General features: G+C 43.7%; 2 protein-coding genes and 1 long non-coding RNA gene across 9 annotated transcripts in view; 1 reads left to right on the top strand and 2 right to left on the bottom strand.

Moving 5' to 3' along the window:
• The window catches only part of LOC310903742 (uncharacterized protein), an 83,987-nt gene extending 78,446 nt beyond the window's left edge, over positions 1–5,541 (bottom strand). For 5 of the 7 annotated variants that reach the window (XM_083847598.1, XM_083847591.1, XM_083847593.1 and 2 more), the window contains exon 1: positions 3,210–5,541. The gene's annotated coding sequence lies outside the window, so the exon portion shown is untranslated. The remainder of the gene's footprint in view (positions 1–3,209) is intronic. The other 2 variants (XM_083847594.1, XM_083847590.1) reach the window with 2 other exon arrangements.
• Positions 5,542–9,799: 4,258 nt separating this feature from the next.
• On the top strand, positions 9,800–19,170 carry LOC310903747. The gene is made up of 2 exons (XR_014587771.1): positions 9,800–13,097; positions 14,711–19,170. It is a non-coding gene; the product is annotated as an uncharacterized lncRNA (long non-coding RNA).
• Positions 16,361–20,340, bottom strand: S1PR1 (sphingosine-1-phosphate receptor 1). The gene is made up of 2 exons (XM_083846424.1): positions 20,170–20,340; positions 16,361–19,169 (listed from the first exon to the last, which is right to left on the bottom strand). The coding sequence occupies exon 2, from the start codon at positions 19,040–19,042 to the stop codon at positions 17,903–17,905; it is 1,140 nt and encodes a 379-aa protein (XP_083702550.1). The 5' UTR covers positions 19,043–19,169; positions 20,170–20,340; the 3' UTR covers positions 16,361–17,902.
• Positions 20,341–21,373: the final 1,033 nt, after the last annotated feature.

Below are 21,373 nucleotides of genomic sequence, written 5' to 3'. Positions count from 1 at the left end.
TGCATACACAGAGACGGTCAGCTTCAGGAGCAGAGAAAATGGAGATGGAGAAGCCGCAGATGGAGAACTGGACGCAGTCTCCTCCACCATCAACCAACCTTGACAGTGCAGACTAACACTGGCCATGTCACTATGTCCACCTGATGTTCAGAAAGGATCAGAATCATGCAGTTAGCCTGATGTGATTGCTAGTCTGCGTGAAATTCTCAGAGTAGCATTTTAGGGTACCCTTTTGCTTTCCATTAATACATGAATATCTTATTAGTTAGGCATCGGAACAGGCTGCCCAGAGAGGTGGTGGAGTCACTGTCCCTGGGGGTGTTTAAGGAAAGGTTGGACACGGTGCTTAGGGACATGGTTTAGTGGGTGATTTTGGTAGTAGGGGGATGGTTGGACCAGATGATTTTGGAGGTCTTTTCCAACCTTAATGATTCTGTGAACTTGGAGTGCTGGGAGAAGGACACTATATACTGCTATATCTCTGCACTGACTACTTTTTTTTTTTCTCTCCCCAAAACTGAGTAAGATTTTATATCTTTAATGCATGCCTTTAGTTTTTGTCTATAACATATTTTTCCACTTAATAACGCTAATTTGTAGCTTAAGTTAATAAAATATAATCTGTTACAAAATTCAATGACTATTTTTGCTCTGTTTAATATAAAAAGAGAAGAACCCTTCTGTGTCATCAGATCTGAACTTGTGTATCTAAATAACATTCAAAAGCAACTTCTTCATGCATAGTCAATTTTCTACAAAGCCTAAGTTTGTTTTGTTTTTCATTTTGTTTTGTTTTTCCAGCAGATGAAGCTGACAAAATTAATTTCAGAAAATTTCGCTACATATTGCCTCTTTCAAAATAAGAACTATTTCTCACAGTTCCCAAAAGGAAAATTGCTTGCTTTCAAGACAGACAGTGGCCCACAGCAATACTGAGAAATACCACTAGCAGAGGCATAAAGTTGATCTATATACATACATACATATATACATATATAGAACAGTTTATTACTGTATCTAGGTACCATATGCACTCTCCATAATAAAAAAATAAAATAAAATCTAGGACAATTATTGTCTCCAATGAGATGATGAGATTTCATAAGATTCAGCGACACATTTTGCCTAATCTAGAAATACGTTTTCAGTCTCAGCCTCACAGTTCATTTATAAAAACTCATCTCAACTTCTCTATTGCCTGTAGAAACAGAAATCTTGTAACAGCATCCTCTCCAGAGGATGTTAGAACATGAATGGAACACTACTATCTAGCTACTCAGGTTTACTTCAGTCACAGCCCCTGAAAAAGATTCATAATTTATATAAAGTAATGTATCTTCATCAAGCATCTGGACACTTACAACAGCCAGCTATAAAGACTGAAAACTTGACTGTACTAAGAACATTCCTCTAGCTGTCTTTCCAGAAGGCAGTTTAGGAACTGAAAAGTCCAGTAACATTTTTAAATCCTTTATAGTATTTCTCCATACTCAAGTTCACTGTAGACTCCATGAACTCTGTTTATATTCCACTTGTATTTTTGGCCATGTTTTTCATCAAAATCTGTCCCTAAAATTTAAACCGTGCTTCAGCATACATATGGCTACTTCTTTTGTTCTTGTCTCTCTTTTTCTGATGCTTTCAGCTTTTTTTACAAGCTGGTGACCTTCTTTAGAATACAAGAAATGTGTTTTGATTGCAGTGGGAAGTGTCACAGGAGAACAAGAGAACTCTACAGTCAGAGTCATCATACGACCAGAAAGCTATTAGCTGGCCAAACAAATGGATTTATCTTGAGTCACTAAGTTCATTTAAGGTCTTTTTAATTAATCTATGCTGATCATAGTCAATGTGATAAGGAATATATGTGATACGATCAATCAATCAATAAATAAATAAAACCTGTCTTCTTTACCAGTAATTAAATAACCCAAAAGAATGACAGCCACCTGAGAATCTCTAAGCTTATTCAAAATTTTACCAAACAGGACTATGGAAGAGCAGTTCACTCCTCTCAGCTAGACCAAAAATTAGACACATCAATTAAAGTTGTTCTCATTATTTGGATGTGCCTTTTCTCACTGAAGTTTTTTTTGTTGTTTTTGTTGTTGTTGTTGTTGTTGTTTTTCAGCTGAAAGAGCCTGTGTAAAACTAACTGAAGGGGGTCAAGATATATGAGGATAAACATTAAACAATTGGAATTGAAAATATATATTACTATTTCTATTGAAACAGAAAATAATATTTTTATTTAATTTCTTTCCTAAAAGAACAAGGCAACAAGTATCTGGATTAGGGTGGAGACTTGTTCCTTTCAAACCCACTTTACAAGGAAGAAGATTCCAACAGAACACTAACAGCAAACATTACACTTATCCATCTTTCTTTAGTTGCAGACTTGCTCTTCTGTGGATATTTGGTATATAAAATAACACAAACTGTTTTATTGTGCATGTGTGAGCTGTAAGTCACACTGTACACTTGTGCACATGTATATCCACACATTTCAGTATGAATTATGGCATATAGCACATGATGCTCTTACACCTTGCCATGATGTTCATGGAAACAAGCAGCTAACATTAGCTAAGGAAATTGTCATAGCCACTGTGCCTCCCAGACAATTCAGAACACAGAGAGATGGGCACAGTTCTGCCTCTACATGCACCCAGACAAGTCCTTGGAATCCCACTTCCTTTCCCTGAAGTTCTATTTACCTCTCTGCACTACACACTGAGTGCTGCAGACTGCGACCTTGAGGCTTTCTCACCACGCAGTCACAATAAACCTTTCCACCTCTGCAGTCTGATGCTCGCACTCAGGTTGCCTAGCGAGCCCTGTGTTTGGCATTCATTACCTATCTTCTTCAGCATCTCTCTATTCTCCCTGTCTGGCTGAAACCGAAATTTTATCAGCAATGACTGCAGGTTCCTTCCAGGTCATTAACAGAAATGTTGAATGCTGTAACTCCAAGAACAGAAGCTCCAAAACTCCCCTATATACATTTGATTTTGTATCATGCTGCTTTCTTTACCAAAATATCGCATAGGACCAAGACGCTGCGCTACATCAGAAGTCCTTGCCCACAGCATTTCTGACCCTCAGCTCCACGCGTGAGCAGAAGGCACCAGTGCAAACCCCCGGTGCCACACAAGTGCTTCAGGAAACGCCTCTGTGAGGGCGGGCTAACCGAGCACCAGGCTGCCTACCTGCCGTGCGGGCGGGCAGCCGCTAGATGGCCGCCGAACCCCGGCCAGAAACCTTCATCGTGCAAAAACGTCTCCTCTCTCTCTTTGGAAGAGGCCTGGCAGTTTGTTTGAAGAGCAGGGGACGGCCACCGCCTCTCACAGGCAGCTATGTACCCCTGGTGCCCGCAGCGTTGGGGCGCGGGCCGATATCCTCTCACGGCCAGGGCGCGGATTATGTGAGGCGCCTCTGCGAGGGGGCCGAGCTTGGGAGACGAGCTCCTTCATCACTCGTTACCTGTTACCTAATCACAGGCTCAGTAATTAGCTGGTCTTTGTGGCTGGGCATGTTAATGGGCCTGTTGGTAGCTCAGGAAGGTCAAGCTGAGTCTTGCATACAGAGGAAGCTCAGGGTATGTGGGAGGCTAAGTCAGGGACACAGCAGAAATGGGACAAGGACTACTGGCTACTGTTTCAGGCTCCCAGGAAAACGCAGTTTTTGGGGTATGAGCATTCTCCTCGCCCCAGGATGGCAATGAACTTCCCTCCACTCCTTCCCCCTCCCCCCCCCCCCCAAAAAAAAAATACGGTGTAAGCACCCCCTTTCTGGCAGTTCTGCCATACAAAGCAAGCACTTTTTCATGGAAAACAAGAAGTGGAAAAGACTCGAAGCAGAGCAAGAGGGAGATCCTGAAGCAGTGGGCTTTTCCACTTCTGGATCTTGAAGGAGACCCCAGCCTGGTCACTGTGGGGACACTGGTGTCGGCGCGGCCTAACACAATGCGGGCAGCTGACAGGACTGCAGTGGCAAAGCACAGAGCACACAGCTGCAGAAAAATACTTTCCATTACTCGCAGCAGTCACAGAGGAATGTGATTTTCAAACAGATTTTTGTGGCATAAAACAACTACAGAAAAGTTCCAGTTTGCTACGCTGCCATGAGCTGAGCCTACTGAACAAATTATCTGAAATCTTTACAGGTGAGAGGCCACAAGCAAAGTATAAAATAAGACACAGATCACTTACACTCACACAGAATTTCTTAGGTTTTCTCTAGCAAGGCCTGAGAAGAACCTGATCACCATTAAACACAAATCCAAATAGAGCTAGGAGCAATGGTTCTGCTTTTGTCAGAAAACTGTCTCCACTAAGTTACCAGTAGTTTTTATTTACCTGAACTGACACTTACAACAGTGTTTGGTAAGCTGATACAACAACAGTCTGCAACACGTGGAACAACCCTGCACGCTCTCAGCACTATTGTTTGCTAACAGGGTCATATTCAGCAATTGTTGTCAAACCACTAACATACTATCTTCACAAAGATGTCATTGGTTGGTGTGCAGAACACTACCTGTTCAAAGCTGCAAGACCTTTTAGATTATTCTTAAAAATGTTTATATGCATGTCCCCATACAAATACTATCCAATTAAAGACATTCCAGAGGGGGGGAAAAAATCACTTGAGGTCTAGAAAAAAAAACAAAACATCTCTGAGGACTAGGGGAAAAAAAAATCTTTGAGGAATGATTACATTACCTGGGATAAGTTAGTCTAAAGCACAAGAGAACAAGGGGGCCATCCTGGCAGATTTTAAATACAGAGGAATCTTCCACAAGCAAAAATGGAAGAGTAAGCTCTGTAGGCAAAGTAGATGGACTTAAATTGCAAAAAGAGAATTTCAGGCACTTTTAGCAGCAAGGAGAGCAAAGTGCTTTGGATAGACGGCCTGGAGAACTTGCAAGTCCTAACCCACAGAGGTCCTCACAAACAAGCTAAATGCTTTTTCAGGATGTCTTTGTATACTCGTTGTGATTGAAGTCACAGCAATATATTGGATGACTTTTCTGTAATTTTTTCCGTTGCATGATTTTATGCAACACTCAGATTTTGTGATAGTGAAAGGATCATAAAATACAAGTTTGTAATTCATGTTGACTGTTCTCTAATGGAACATATAGCAATGTTCCCCAATTTCCAGTCATGATACAACCCCACGAGAACCCTCATTTTAATGCACTTTTGCCCTTTCTCTTTCCACACCTGGCAGAATTAAGAAAGGAAGAGGTAGGTGGGTTTCAAAATTAACTGAGAGAAAAAAAATAGTAGTGAAGTTCCAGAAATCACCTATGTTTAAGAATGAGCAAAAATTCAACAGATACAAAAGTGGTTCATCTTCGCCAAAATCTTAGTTTCAACCATATGCTGGCACATTCTTTGAGATTAAAGGAAACTACAGTGGATTATTATGGAAAACATGCTTCTCTGAGAACTGCCACAATCCAGACAGCCACCTATACAGGCAATCAAGCAATTTCAGATGTCTTGGTACAGCCATGTCCAAGCACATCTGCGGAAAAACCATGTGAAAAATAGACTCAGTGGAGTCTACCCAGACAGGTATGAAAGATGATGTCCTCACCACACTGCTACTTGCTTATTAAAATATAATCCGTATTGACTAATTTAAGTAAGCTAGTACATTGACACTTCTACTGGTTTTAGGCTATTAAATGTAAGTGCATATTCCCATCATGCACTTCATGTGTGAAGACTCAAGAGAGAGAAATTCCATCTATCAGAGAAAGAGGGTGCAGATGCCCTTGACCCTGAGGAAAACCTTCAATTTTTCCACCTCCTAAACTGCTATTAGGTTAAGCATTTAATTTTCTGCAAAATGTGAGTTCCAAGCACCAGAACTCACCAACAAGCAGCTCTCTGTTTTGATCTGCCATAATGTCCAGCTCCCCAGCAACACCCTTGCCCCTCCATCCATGATTTCCCCATTCTTCTGGTTATGATTTTGTGCAAGTTAACTGAGGTAGCAGAGACTAGGCTATCTGAGGATTTAATTGCTAGGTACAAGTACTTTCAGAGAAAAGAAGCACATAATTTCTAGTGCATGTTCTGTACCATAAATTGGGGCAAATGTTATTTCACAAAATACTTCTATGACTATGACATGATCTCCACTTCATGGAGAGAAATAAACACACAGCTGCCATTCACTAATTTTGCACTATTCTGGATCCTCAAAAATGAGTGAAAAGAACACTTTATTTTCTGCTGATGCAGACTTTCTGGGTGTACTTACATAAACACTCAACTGTGCCTGGTAGGGTGGGGCTGAGGTTTAGCTTTTTAAACATCTTATATTGTCATTCTGAAACTTACAGGCGTGATCAACTTTGCAGGATTTCCCTTTCATGCTGGGAGCAACAACTGAGCCAGCATGCAAGGAGCAGCACAGGAAAAAATTAAGTGCAACAATTATTCATTTTTAACTACAGTTCCAACACCACTCCCATGCAAACTGATGGTAAACCTTCCATTGACAGCAAGGGTTCAAGGTCTGACCCAGAGCTAGCACCCATACGTTAGTGACCACTGGGAGGGTCAGGTGCAGGTCTGGTACAAGTGGAGAGAATTTTTAATTTTGATAGAATCTCCACCAACTTCTGTCAGAAACAAATTTCATCTGAGCCCAGGATCTGCATTAAATGAGAATTGTCCCATACAACTCTCACAGTGTCCTTTCTGCTTTAAGATGCCTTCCATTCATAGCCCCACTGCTAATTAACTGTTGTATAACAACAAAGCCGAAGCCAATGTGCCTTTCAGAGACTGACCATCAGGATCTTGTGACAGAACACTGAACAAGAAGTAAAGGGGAATGATTCCTGCTTAAACAAAACAAAACAAAACAAAACAAAAAACATAGAATAAGAAAAAAAAAAGTAAAGAAAAGACAGAGGACAAGTCGTCTTCTCTCTCTTTCAGAGAAGACAAGTAAACAGTGTAATTTCAGCTTCCCCAGTACTTTATGTATAAAAACTCTCTTTTGAAATACAGACAGCAACCACAAACGGAACTGTAGTAATGTCTCTGCAATCAAAACAGCTCCGGGTACATCTGCATGCCTCGGGGCAGATAAATGAGAGTATCTGGGGCTGACACCAGCTAGCCAAGTTAGCACTACTAAAACTAGTAAGTCATAAAAAAGATGGTACATTAGCTTAAGCTGCCTTGCAGTTACACAGCTATACGGTTTTAAGGCTCAGATGACCAGGTCAAAGCACAGACAGAAGAGCTGTGTCTGGGCTTGACATACCTTCCACGTGAAAGGTAAATGAAAATCAAACAAACCTCCAGAAACATGCGTAACTAAAAATGGAAACAAGAAAGGCAGCCTGTTCTTCTGGTCCCCTTTTGCTTTTCATCTCATTTATTCTTACAAACTTCACCCTTGTGAACTCTAAAAAATGCACAGTACACTGGCAAAGTTTTAAAGATGTCCAGGATGAAGGTAGATGCAAGTCCAAGCCTTTTTCCTAAATCACTCTCCAGGTCGCATTCATTTAACTCAAACGCAAATAAATGCACACACAGCCACTCAGAGCAAGGAGTCAAAGGCAAATGACTGAAAGTGTTTACATTGTCTTGTCATGTATCATCAACAATAGAAACAGCTATACCTCAGCCACAACTAGTCAAACAGGACAGATCCTTTTTTGTAATGCACACAGCAGCAACATACAACCTGCATGAGTGTGCCTGAACAACGTGGGAAATCTGCTTATGGAAATCCCTTATGGATTATTTTTGTGCCTATCTGTTAGACCAAAACTCTATTCAAACTGCAGGGCTTGTTGTAGCCCACTCAGACCTCCACCTTCATCTCAAATCCCAAGTCTAACAGCACGGCTAACAGCAGAGTATTTCTGACAATTTAATTAAAGCATTTCCAGGCCAGCATGCCACGTGTCAGAGAGGCTCGCAGTCATAGAACAAAAGGCAAGTTCAGCAGCCAGCTACCTTGGAACAAGAATTAGCAGAAACATTAGCCGTGTTTGATTCTGACTTCATATAAGGAGTTAGTATTTTGACATCCTTTCCAATCCTACCACACAAAGTGTAGGGATTACAGTGTTACATGAATCTGCAGGTTTTGCAAGCTTTTTAAATACAATGCTAACAATGTGTCAGACATAAAATGTCATAGACTTCATTCATTTGGTTATCAAAACTCTGAACAAGTTAAAACCATCATTATTCCATTTCCAAAACCCAAGCAGATATGGAGCTGCTTGATTTGTACAGGTGATGCTTACAGGTAACAAGCCTTTTCATTTTGCTGGCTCTGAACACGAAATCTCATGCATGCAATTGTATCAATGAAAATCCTACTTCTGATTTGTGGGAACCCCTCCACTTTCAGTTTCATTAAATTTTTGCCAGATTTTGATTACAATAAGGAAACACAGTTAAGAGCATTGCAGTTGATTGATGGATGGGGGGAGAACTCATGCTGGTGGTTAGACTGCCATTATTTTGTGGTTAATATTGTTTCTTTTCTGACTCATTGTATTATAACAATGACATTCATTCAGAAGGGAAGGAGAAGTTTTATTAGGTTGATTTCCCATAACAGAAAAAGAGTAGAGGCCACACACAAGGCTAAGGCTGCAAGTGACATATATGAAAATGCTTTCAAACACAGTTAAAAATGCTTTGCTATTTGTCCCACTTTGCTCTGAAGTGTGGTTCAGAGCCACATTAATCTCATTCTGGGCATGGGCAGAGTCAAATGGGATGAAAAGCATAATGTCTAGGAATACTTACACTTTCTTTAGTGCACCTGGACAGATTTTTTTGTTTGCACCCCACTATAGATGAATGGTTTGATGAAATGGGCAAATCACAAGGAAGCTTCTTCGGGAAGACTAATAAAAACCTGGTTATTTTATCAATAAAGTGTTTACATAGATGCATACAAAATCGGTAGAGAAGGGTGTGAAGATTGCTTGATAACCTGTGTGAGAAAGATCGGTCCTCTGTCTGAATAAGCATCGGTTCATATCATAATTACCAAGGTGTCAAGCTTGGGTGATACAGACCTGTTCAGTGCCTTGTGTCTCTACTAACCTGTTCTCAAAAGGCTGCCCTCAGGTGGATAACAAGGTAATTCAGACAGGCTCAGAGGACTAAAGTAAAGGCAAGACTGAAATAAGCATTTTTACAATTTACAATTGCTTTCAACAATCTGCACTACATTTTTAGCACTTCTACCCAGTAGATAGTGTAGTTTAACTCCAGCTACCAAAACTTTGTTAGCTTGAGCTTTAATGTCCCATAGCATCATAACACTGTATTTCAGGAAGGGAACCATCCTGCAGCAACACACACTGATGTGCATGCGCACGCAGACGCGGCACAGCTACTGCAGGTCTATACCATTCTTCCACAAACACTGCACCCCCATACTTCCTGAGGAGAAAATCGAGCCGGACCTAGTTCACTTTCCTCTTGGGCACCACTGCCAAGGGGCACGGCCCTGCTTCACCCAGCTCCCCAGGCTGGGCCTTGGCCATACCTGCTCTGCTCCCACTACCTGAGGGAGGCAGGTGGCCGCGGCTGTCCCACAGATCTTCCATAGGTCTTTCTGCTCCCTCCTTGCTCCGGCTGAGGTGCGTGGTGTGGAGGCTTCCTCTGGCCGGCCCTCATCCTCATGCAGCCAGCCGCAAGGTCAGTGATACCTCAGCTGAGTGATGAAAAAAATAATCGAGATTTCAACAAAAATCCTTTCATAAACAGTTCAATGGCACCCACTTCTGCCTAAGATGCTTCTGGTTGCTTTCACGCCACCCCAAGTTTACACGGGGTGCCTGTTTCCACTGAGAATGTAAAGTGCCGGGCGGAGAGAGCAAAGAGCTATAGGGGAGGCCCGTGCAGCCCACTTCCTCATGCTGGCAGGGAGCCATTTCGTGCTGTGGCCGAAAAGACCCGCAGGCTGCACATGAGACTGCTTCAGTGCTCCCACGAAAACCCCACCGCTTTCAAGGCCTAGCCTACTTTGCAGCTGCTGCGCTCAAGTTCTCGCCTTAAGGTCTCAGGCTCAATACCCGTGAACCCCACACGCACTGGGGCCGTGGCAGTTTCTCAGGGGCCCCTTTGACCTTTTGAGAGCTGCGAACGCCCGCTGCTTGCTGCAGGGGGGTAGCCAGGCACTCACTGGCGGGTGCCAAAACCGCTCCTCACTTCGGGTTTAAACCTCACCTCCCCATTACAGCACACACTTTTTATAGATACAAGAGTTGTTTTGGGGCTTTGTCTTGTTCTTTTATTCTGCTAAAGTGGTTTTTGAGTCTCTCTCCTCACCACCACCTCCTGCCCTGCTCCCTGGTCCACGGTGCCCAGGCCCCACGCCCACAGGGAGGCCACGCCATGAGCAGTGCCACCGCCGCCACCTCCACAGGGCCCCGCAGCCACTGCCATCTGCACCCCCCGGGGAACCCACAGCAGGCAGAGGTGAAGGGCAAGGCAGGGCGCAGGAAGAGCTGGGGCAGGGGGGGTGGGCAGGAAAACCAAGGGGAGCAGGAACAGCATTGAGGAAAAGGGGGGTTGGGGGGGCATCGGGAGCAGCAAAGGTCCTGCGTGGGCGGGCTGAGGCGGGTGCTGTGGGGAAGAGCTCCCGTCCCACCGCGGTGCACCAAGGCATCAAGCATCAAAGTGCAGCTAAATCCTAATCTGAAATACGTGTTTTAACTGGTTCTGGCTTCTGTGGGCAGAATCTGCTCTTTGTCTTGAGCGTTAAATAGTTTTCTTTCTCTCTGCATCATCCAGCACACTTCCATAGCGTAGCTGGTAGGCTGAGTATTGTGTTTCCCGGCTCTCCTCTCTGGTGGGAAAAGGCTTTGCTCACTGAGCCTTTTATAGTCGTTCATCCTATTAAACCGCCTTGCTTTGTTGTCCTCTGAGCCCTCTTTAATGCCTTTGCAGTTTTCAGCAAGTTTAGTGAAAAGCAGAACTTCACGCTGTCGTTAAAGAGTTCTGACCCCAGCCACTTGCACTGATGAACCATTTCGAGTTAAAAGATTTGGCGTTCCTTCACCATCTCCATTGTATGGACCAATTCCTCTCCCTCCCACCTATATTATTTATTAGAAAAGTAAAATATGACCACATTTCTATTAGAAACGGTCAAACTCTGAGACGAAAGGTAAAGATTTCCTCAAGCAACGTTTGCAATATGTAAAAAGAGTAAGACTAGGAAAAAATAGATAAATACAGTAAAATATAGTAAAACGCAAAATGTATTGAATTTCTAAGACAAGGGGAAAAAAAAGAGAGAGAGAGAGAACTCTTTTTGAAATGGAGTTGTAGGCAGCTTTGAAGTGATATCTCTATGCCAGCATAAAGGTATGATTGGATAACCCTGATGAGAGAGAAAAAGTACACACCAGCTACAAGCAATTTCTTATCTCATGCTTAAACCAGCAGTAAATGTGGGAGTTGCAATGGAAATAAAAACAGATACAAGGGACTGGTGTTTGGGAAATAGCTCAAATTTATTCCTCATGCAACAGGCATCTGAGTGGTCACCAGATTAGAAGAAATCGTTAGACCATAGTTGTGTCTTCACTGAAAGGAAGAAAGATAATAAGACAGACTTTTGGTGAGCTGTTTTTCCATAACAGCTCCTTTTAAGGATGCATTTTTCAGCCAAGATCTCAGTCATTCTTCCAACTATGAGGATAGCATTGTATGTACTACTAAAAAACCTTTTTCTGTTTGATTTTCCCACTATATGCTAGCTGTGATACAGCAGCATCCAGGTATGAAAGCGCAAGGAGATATTGCAAGTAGTTGGGCAATAAATGACCTGGCAGACCACCCCCCGTATTCAGAATGCCATAGAAATCAATCCTTCAAATAGTACCACAAAATACAAAATAATCAGCTGCAAACAACCTTGTATATATATATGTATATATAATATGTATACATTATATATAATATCTTTGTGGGAATGTGAGAATTCATGAGACCTTGCCTAGAGCTGCTCAGGAAAGAACTGCAGTGCTAAGGATACACTTCACAGCTGCAAACCCTTGACTTTGTGCCTTAATTACCACAGGGGGTTCTTTCCCTCCATTTCAGGTGAAGAATATCAGATACTATAGTCTAATTCCTCACCAATCCCAAACTGTCTCTGAAACCTGTTCTCTTGTGCACTCTGAACCACAGTTGTGCCAAATCTAGTTTTCACATCATGTGAAAATTGTTATTGCACTTTCTCCATAACCATATAAATTCTGTTTTCATTGCTTATATAAATTTGCATCCCCACCTTCACATTATACAACTGTAGGTGCTCAGTATTGAGGCGTACTTGTATGAGGCTGTATTCCAGTGATTTATACCAGTGTCCTGCCAAGTCAAGAAGTCTGGGCTTATGCAGAGCATATGTATGCTGAAGAGAGCAAAAAAGCTTTTAGCAGATAGCTCAGACCACCACATGAAAGTTTCAGCTGTCAGTGCTGATTCAAACCAAAGACTTTTGCTAGGTAGTGACTGTTTTCATGGGTGATTCCATGGAGCCTAGAAGATAATTTTAGCTCAGTATTTACTCAGTGATTTCCCCCCAGCCTGTGGTTTCCATATGTTCATTAGTTATAAAAAAAAATATGCAGTCTGAATTTTGAGCCCGCTTGTAGCTAAGAGTAATTATGAATGGGCATTGCAAAAGCTACGTACACATGTAAATATTTAATCTGGCTTTGGTCACATGTTTCGCCAATGAGCCATGCTGTTGTATAGTTATTGTACTATGAATTTAAAGATGGATCTTCTCCAAGTGATCATTCATTTAAGCTCGGGAAAAAAAAAAAAAAAAGGCCTTTGTGTCAGGTTTCCATTATGCTACTGCTAAATCAGGCTTGGTTGCAGAGGTTCGCAGAGGGTTGATAGAGCTTTGTCGGCTCTGCTTTATTAGGACTTTTCCATGACCAGAGAATTCCTGGGTGTGGCTGATGCAATTTCCTGCCTTTTTGTGCTGTGAAGGTAGCAGGGATGGCTCTGAGGGCAACAAAATAATTCCAGTTTAACTCAGGGAGGAGATTTTTTGGTAAGGTAAGAGATCTGGCTTTGCAGAGCTTTGCTTGGTGGGTTTTGTTTTGAGAATGCTGCTTTGGCACAACATTTCTCAGAATTTGTGGGTGAGTAAGGGACACACAAGGAATGTGCCCCTCTCTCCCTGTCTGGGAGAAGGTCCTTAATATAGTAATTCTCTTCAGTGGTTCACGTAAGTCTACATTGATTATGTTCCCGAATTCCCTCCCAAAACACATTATTTTTGTTAGTATCTTGGTTTATCTTAGATTGAGTTGACTGAGTTTCAGGTCTCTCTAGACACTTTTTATTTCAGCATAAAACTTGTACTGGAACAAGTTAGCTGCACCACAGGTTCTTACATCTACTTTCTGTGTACAAGGTGAATTTAATTACTGTTAATTGTTATAGAAATAGAACTTTTAAAAATCCTATGCAAAGAGTAACAATTAAATATTACTCAGGTAGAGTAATAATTAGAGGGAAATTTCCTGACCCTATGCAATTCTTGCAGGTTGCATAAATAGAAATAATATTCTATGAGAATAAATTACACCACAGAAAATGAACCAACTCTTCCCATCTGTAAATGCAAAGATGGGATTAGAAATGATTATGAAAGCAGATGACAGGAATTGAATTTAGATGGATTTTGCTTGTTTCTTATATCCTTGAAGGTTCAGTTGTAGTTGGATTCATTTCCTTTTCCAAGAAAAATAATAAGGAGAATTATTAAAATACAGTAAATGTTTTCCTGGGGACTTTCAGAACCCCGTAAATGAAAAAACCTGTCCTTGGGGAATTTCCAGCATTTCAGAGCTGAGAAGGTTTCATAGTTCTGTTCTACATACACAAATTTTTGGATGCTTTGTCAGTCTGACCTTTTGTACACAAAATGCAATCAGTATTAAGATCTTCCAGGCCAAATTAGGAATCAGGAAATGTTGCAGTTGGGCAGTCCTTGTCGTTCTTAGCTGAACGAATACGAGAAGGATGGATAACAGTATTTTTATGTTTTTATGTCCCCTGGTCTTGGTCCTGACTGCCTGCACTGTACAGCAAGCCCAAGGTTTGCTCCTCCTGCCGTGGCTGCAGGGCATTCTGACTGCAGCCCCTCCATTGCCCAATAGACCCAGCGCTACACCTGGGTCCCACACAGGCACAGGGAGTTAGGGAGTTGCCACAGGAGCAACACACGGAGTTTATGATCGTTTTCTATCCCTGTTTTTATTCTTTGTGATGGAAGAAGAGCTATGAGCAAGAATATAAATGAAAGGGCCAGGTTACTCCCGAGAATTCAAGCTATTTTATTTCACTGAGGGATTTGGTATAATGTACCTTTTCAGTTCTCAAAGCATGTTTTCAGCCAGGTTGTCACATGGCCAGCAAAAGGACAAAGCCATATGCCCTTTCAGTGCCTATGAAAGGCACTCTGGGGTCTGGGGAGGGTGCTTTCTGCATTACAGGCTGCAAAACTGAGTGCTACACATCTGGCCTAACCTGCTCATTTATTGTCATGGATGTGTGTGGCAGAGGAGCTGCAGCCTTCTGCCATAGGAAGTGAAGAGAGGTACAAATGGCCTTTTTTTCCAGCAGGAACCCTAACTTTTATTATTGTTATTATTTTATTACAGTTATTAGTCCCTGGGTGATTTTTTTCTACATGCGTAGATGTGGCCTGTCTATTGAGGAAATAGATTTCAGTCATCTTGATCGGGACCATAGGAAATGCTTCCCATGGCTCAGTGCCACACTCTGCTGTTTGCATTTCTCTTGCTGTGTGAATTACGTAGGGCTTTGAGCTCCCTACCAAACTTGGGCTCCCACCACACAGTTGCTTTTACAGGGGGAAGCAGTCATTTCCCCCAAAGGCCAGCAGTGCAATTAGACAAGATAGATAAGAGAGGGATACAGAAACAAAGGCAAAGCGAAGGGAAGTGACTCACCTGTAGCCATCAGCTCCCAGTGCGCAGAGCCTGGTGGTAGTCACAAGGAGCCTGTGACACAGCTATGCTGTGACATCGCCCATCCCTTGTCACAGGATCTCAGACCCAGCGGAGAGAAATGCTAGGAACGCCCTTAAGGCTTCCGGAGCGGGAGGACCCCTCTCCTTTGCGTGACAACATGCCTACCAGTCCAGGAGAGGACTTGAACCAAACCCAGAAGCCATGTCCCCTGTATATTGCCTGTATTTACTCACCGGCAGCACGTTGAGGCCTCAACTTGGACTTTCAAGGTTTATATGCTTCTGGTGCTCTGCACAGACATGACTTTATCCCTGGGATAAAGCAGCACATTCCCTCATGACTGCCAGCACCGCGCGTAAGCCATCACTGCCCAAATGAAGGCCTGAGCCAAGAGGGACTCTATCTTTTGCACAAACACAGATTTGACATTTTTTCCAGCTCTGCTCAGGTCACTAATTAAAAGCCTAGGAAGTGAGCACACATGAAATCATTCCTTCCGTACAGGCAGACAGATGGAGAGAAATTCCAGCCTGTTTCCACTCTTTTGTCTTCAGGGCATTTTTGGAATTTCCTTCAGGAAGTGAGGTTGCGACCCAAAGCCTTCCTCACTGAGCAGGCTCCAGTTTCCCACAGTAAACCTTGCACAGCGATGACATACGCTACGAGAAGGTGAGGTTTATCTTCACACTCCAACTGCATCCTGTACAAGCTCTGTGAAACTTAAAAGTAAGACTGAGAGGGAATGGCAGCAAGAGAGGAAATGGAAGTTGAAACTTTGGAAGAAATAATACAGTGTCTATACAACTACCCAGCCAGTCTGTGCTGCCGCACCCAATGGGGCTACAGCTGCGTAGCTGAGAACACAGGTCTGCATTTCATAAACCTCCTGATACCTGCAGTGAGCTAAGAATTAAACTTCTGAATGCTGTTAGCAATATAAGCTAATTATTTCACTTATTCTACTCTAGGCAGTCATGGCAGCACTGTCAGGCACCCTTTTTTGTTCTGTTTATGCTTCACTAGTTGTTGGAGAAAAATTGCTTGTGGTAATGCTAGCATAGAGATTATTATAATGGCATTTCAGCATGTGCTGAGGAAAAGTCAGAGTCTAGCATTCATTTTCTATTTTACATGATATTGTAAGTGGCATCCTATTTTTTCATTGATCAGAAAGACCCCACAAAACTGGCTTAATCCCAGTACCAAAATCAAGGAATTCTTTCACTTACTTCTATCAACAACTTCTATCAACAAAACCACACCCAGCACAAAACTCCCACAACAGTACAAAAGTACCAGTATTGTGATAACAGAATCTTTAAAAAAAATCAGTTTATTAATGTTTAGAAGTCAATAAAGCTATGTGCAAATTGAACAATAAAAGTCAGGAACATTTTAAATACTATTTTTTAAACCAGAAAAAAAAATCAGTTTAATTGCACTGGAAATTTTACTACAAAGGCAATAAATTTTCTTTACAAAATACCACTTCTAGGAGTTGCCAATAACTGTAAATCAGTCAATTGCTCTCAGCTATCCCAGATACACCACTTTTGTTACAGTAATACTCTAGGTGCATGAAGACTCCTGCATCATATTAACTTATTTACATTGTACACATTCAACCCCATTAGCACAGGTTAGAAAAACAGAGGAGTAAAAATGACGCTGTAAAACAAATACATTCAATTTAATGATAGGTACTTCTTCCACGAACTGATAAAATACAGACATCTTTGCTGAAATTATAAACATGAATACAATGTGCCAAAATGTATTGCATTTTGTTATGGAAGTGCATTTATCTATAGCCATTTTGCTTCAACTTGCCTTGTATTTTTCTGAAACTCAAGGTATTCTTTTCAGATTTTCTGACCAATCTTTACCTTTGGAAATACTGTGCAACTGACACTGACCTTCCCCTTCAGTTTTTAGCTCTTTTTACTTCGGCAAAAATGCTGCTGTTGTCAATAGTATCTTACACTGTTAGATTTACTCTCAGTCACCTTGAACAGAAATGACCTTTAGTTCTACCATGCATTTGTCATGATAATGCAGTTTGTTTAATGCTAATAACAACATGGCAAACAACATAGGGAGCCAAATGCTGCTCTGAGCTACTCCACAAAAACTGACGCAGTCAACAGAATCGTATAGGTGGAATTAACTGCCAAGTCTGTCTGGCTCTTGGTCTTCAAATGTAACACGGACCAACAACAAAAATTCACAGCTATGATCTCGCTAAATAAAACCACAACAGCTTTGGACTCTGCAAATAAAACCTTACTACTTTTCTAAAAACTCTGGAAAGTGATGCCGAATTATGGTTGTACGTGCTCTAAATTATATTTGTGTGATCTCTTCCCTTGTTACATGTTAAACAAACACTTTGACCAACTATACCAGAGCCACTGCTAAACTCAGTACAGAAAGACCTTTGTGTCAGTGGTTTGCTGCAAGTAAAGGAAAAATAACTTCACATTCTTCTCACAGGGAAAAAAAAAAAAGGTTCATTCTCCCTTTCCCTCCTCCTCCCCCACTCTCTTTCTCTCACACACACCAGGCATCATTTCACCAAGGCATCAGTCTTTCAGAGTTACTAAGGAGATTTCAGGATATGAATGCGCCTGACAACCCTGAGCTGCCTCAGTGCAAAGACAAAACATGCTCCAGGGAAAAAGATTTTCAAGCCAGAACAGTCTGTCCCATTTCTTGAACTCCAGCCTCGCAAGTGCACCGTTTGCCTCATTAGAACTAATGCTACTCGCTCACTTGGCCCAGCACTGACGCAGTGAGCAGGAGGCGCCTCAGCTCCCCGATTTCAGAGGAAGGCTCTGGAATACACCTCCACGGTTACTCCTAAGAAGATGAGGTAACATTGCCTGAAGACATGATGGTTTCAGGATGGTCACCTTCCTCCTTCTGTGGGTGGGAGGAGTTGTCAGACTTACTCCTGCTGAACTCCATCCCTCCGATGATTGGCCTCTTGAATTTGGTCCCCGAATCTGCCGGGGGACATTTGCAGCAGCACAGAATCTTGATGAAAGCCCTCCGCATTTCTTTGTTTGTTAACGTATAGATGATAGGGTTCGTGGCTGAATTGAGCACGGCCAGTACTAAGAAATACTCTGCTTTATATAGGATTGGGCAGGTCTTCACTTTACAGCCCACATCCAGTAAAAGCAGGATGAACAATGGAGCCCAGCAGGCAATGAAGGCACTCAGAACTATGATCACTGTCTTGAGCAATGCTAGTGACTTTTCTGAGCTCCTAGTAGCTTTGGTAATGTTTTTTCGAAATGTCAGCCTACGGCTCCTAGTCCTCACCATGGAGTAGATCCTGCAATAGAGGACAACAATAGATAGCAAAAGGCCAGTGAAAACTGTGGTGCAAAAGAGAATATAGTGCTTGTGGTAGAGAGGCAGCACGGTGGAGCAGTTGGACAAGAGGCTGATGCAGTTCCATCCCATAATCGGGAGTCCCCCGAGTATCACAGAGATAACCCAGCAAGCACTGATCAGCAAGAACGAGCGGAAGCTGTTGCTGCCATTGTGGAGCTTCATCTTCAACATGGTGATGTATCTCTCGATGGCAATGGCCAACAAACTGAACACTGAAGCAGACAAGGCAACAAACATGCTGCCTTCTCTTACAAACCACTGGGAGGGGGTGAGGCTATAGGTTTTGTGTCCAGAGAGCAGGAGGTTGGCAGTGTAAGCCACACCAGCCAGCAAGTCTGAAAGAGCCAAGTTCCCAATGAAATAGTACATTGGTCTGTGAAATTTCTTGGTTTTCCAGATGGTGAGCAAGACAAAAATGTTCTCTAAGATTATAAAGCAGCAAATGATGATAAAAACCACCGACGTCACTTTTATTCCACTGTCCGCATTCTCATTTAGCTTTCCCGTGTAATTATAGTGCTCTTTGATGACATAGTTGACATCAGTGTTGGCGAGGCTGCTGACCACCTTCACCGGGGCGCTGGTGCCGGAGCTCATGGTGCCAGGCTGGGTGCCGCTTCCCCCGCGGCCGCCGGACGGTGACACCGAGCACAAACCCGGTGGCTGCCTGCAGCTCGCGCCCGCAGCCGGCCGGCACTCCTGCACGCACTCAGAAACAGCAGCCCTGAGAACAGGAGGCACAGACAAAGCCCAGAGTTAAAATAAGGCAAGGAAACAATGCAACAAACTTGAAATGGTTCAGAATAATCTGCTGACTGAATTGTACACCAGAGTCACAAATGCAATCACACAGAAATCAGTTTTATTCATCTGTTAAAATGCACTTAAAAGGTGGTTAGGCATGTTAAACAGCTAAAGCCAGTGAGACAAAAAGCAGTTCTGTCATGCAGGGCTGCACAGGTAAAGCTGGAGTCGGCAGGGGCTGGCTTATTGGACTTCTTCAAGTGGGAAAGCCATCAGAGCTCCCCAGCAGTAAGCACTTGTATCTCTTTTTCTTCCGTGGGAAACACACCACATACACAACAGCAGAGATTTAGAGAAGGAATCAGGCTTGATTTGGTTTAACTGCAAATACATGGAAGTCTGCACAAAGTACTTGACAGACCTGCATTCTCCTCCTTTACTAGAGTCTGAATATGTTTTGGAAGGGGCCGGTAAGCAATATACCGATGCCATCCCAAAGAGCGGTGCAGGTAATTCACTGCTGTGGAAGAGAGCATCTCAAAGCTGTAAAGAGGAAAGGTGCCCTTGACAAATAGAAGTAAGAGCACACTTTACAAAGCCTAGAGCAGTATTAAGTTTAGAAAACGAAGAAAGATACGTAAGTAAGTTGCACAGCAAGCCCATAGCGTGCGTCTGAAACAAAGGAAAGGCAACAAGTACCTGGCGTTAGAAATAACTAGCACTGCGAGCTTTTGGTACGGACGCGCTCAAGGAGCGCGGCCCCGCAGGAGGCTGCCTGCCCGCCTGCGCGCACAGGCACTTGTTAGGGGTGCTTGAAAAAGTCGCCACAGCAGCCAAGGGCCGGGAAGCGACCGGAGCTGTCCGGCCGCGGGGCACGGCCGGAGGTGCGAGGCCGGCAGCTCCCCGGCTGCAGCCCGCTCCGCACCGCACCGCTCCGCACCGCTCCGCACCACACCGCACCGCCCCGGCCCTCGCCTCACCGTGCTCAGCCGCAGCGCGCTGCCCGCCTCCGCCCCCGCATCTTGCGTTCCCGCCGAGCGACTCCGGCGGCCGGGCCCGGGGCTCGGTGGTTTTAACGCCGCCGCAGCGGCCGCTCCCCCCTCCGTTTCCGACGATCCCCTCCTAACTCCTCCCTGCCCGCCGGCGGCCGCGGGGCGGCCCGGGCCAGGACCTGGGCGCCCGGCCAGGACCTGGGCGCCCGGCCCGGCCCCGCCGCCTCCCCGCCCCGCGGCTGAGGCCGCCCCCTCGGATGGGGCCCCCGGGTCCTCCTCGTCCCTGGGCAGCCTCAGCCCCGGCTCCTGGGGAACATGACAAAGAAAGCTGAAGGAAGGAGCCGAGAGTGGCTTCCCGCCTTCCCGAGCTCGGGGCCGGGCCTGGCCGCCCTCAGACAGCAGCAGCACGGGTCGGGGTGTCCCGGCCCACAGGGCCTGGGTCACTCGCCAGCCGCTTCCCCCCGGCCTGCAGCAGCCCCCCAGGGCCGAGGGCCAGCGCGCAGGGCAGGCCCAAGCCAGCACTGGGACCTGGCAGATGGGGGACTTGGTTCCTGGCACTTGCCACCCCAACCACCACCATGGAGAGGTGTTTCCACGTTAAGAAAAAATAAATAAATAAATAAATAAATAATAAAATTCACAAGAGTCAGAGGGTGTTTAATAATAGGAAGAAAAGTTTTATTTATTTATTTATTGACAGTGGTAGCAGTGTCATTATATAGAAGCTACAAAAGAAGTTGTGGGTTTAGGTTTTATAATTCCTTCTTCAAAGAAACCCACCTCAGCGAACATGAAAGGGTGATTCCTGATAACCCACAGTTGCTCTTACTGCAGAAATGTTCCTCTTCCTTCCTTGCTCTGTTAACTCCACCTCAAATTGAAATGCAAAAGAATATCACAATAGACCAGAGCTTAATATATTAGGTCTTTTAGTTCATAGCATCACACAATTCAATTAGCAGTAGCAGTTGTTATGGGGAGGCTGCTTTCCTCTGAAACACGGTAAGAGTAACACTACCCTCAGGAGGAGAGTCCTTCTTATTTATGCTAATCGTCATGCTTCAATTGCTCCACGCCTCTCCCAGAATGACTCAGATAAATTACACTGGCAAACAGACATTGACTCTTCCACCACAAAGCTAGAAACTTGAAAAGATGTTTAGCCTCCTGAGAGCCTGGAGGAAAATACAGC

Source organism: Anser anser (assembly GCF_964211835.1).
Source record: "Anser anser genome assembly, chromosome: 8".
Taxonomy (NCBI): Eukaryota; Metazoa; Chordata; class Aves; order Anseriformes; family Anatidae; genus Anser; species Anser anser.
Note: the sequence above shows the minus strand (reverse complement) of the source record. Positions and strands in the feature narration are given on the sequence as shown.

Coding starts and splice junctions, on each gene's coding strand:
- S1PR1 (XM_083846424.1), bottom strand. CDS start 19,042: ATGAGCTCCGGCACCAGCGCCCCGGTGAAGGTGGTCAGCAGCCTCGCC.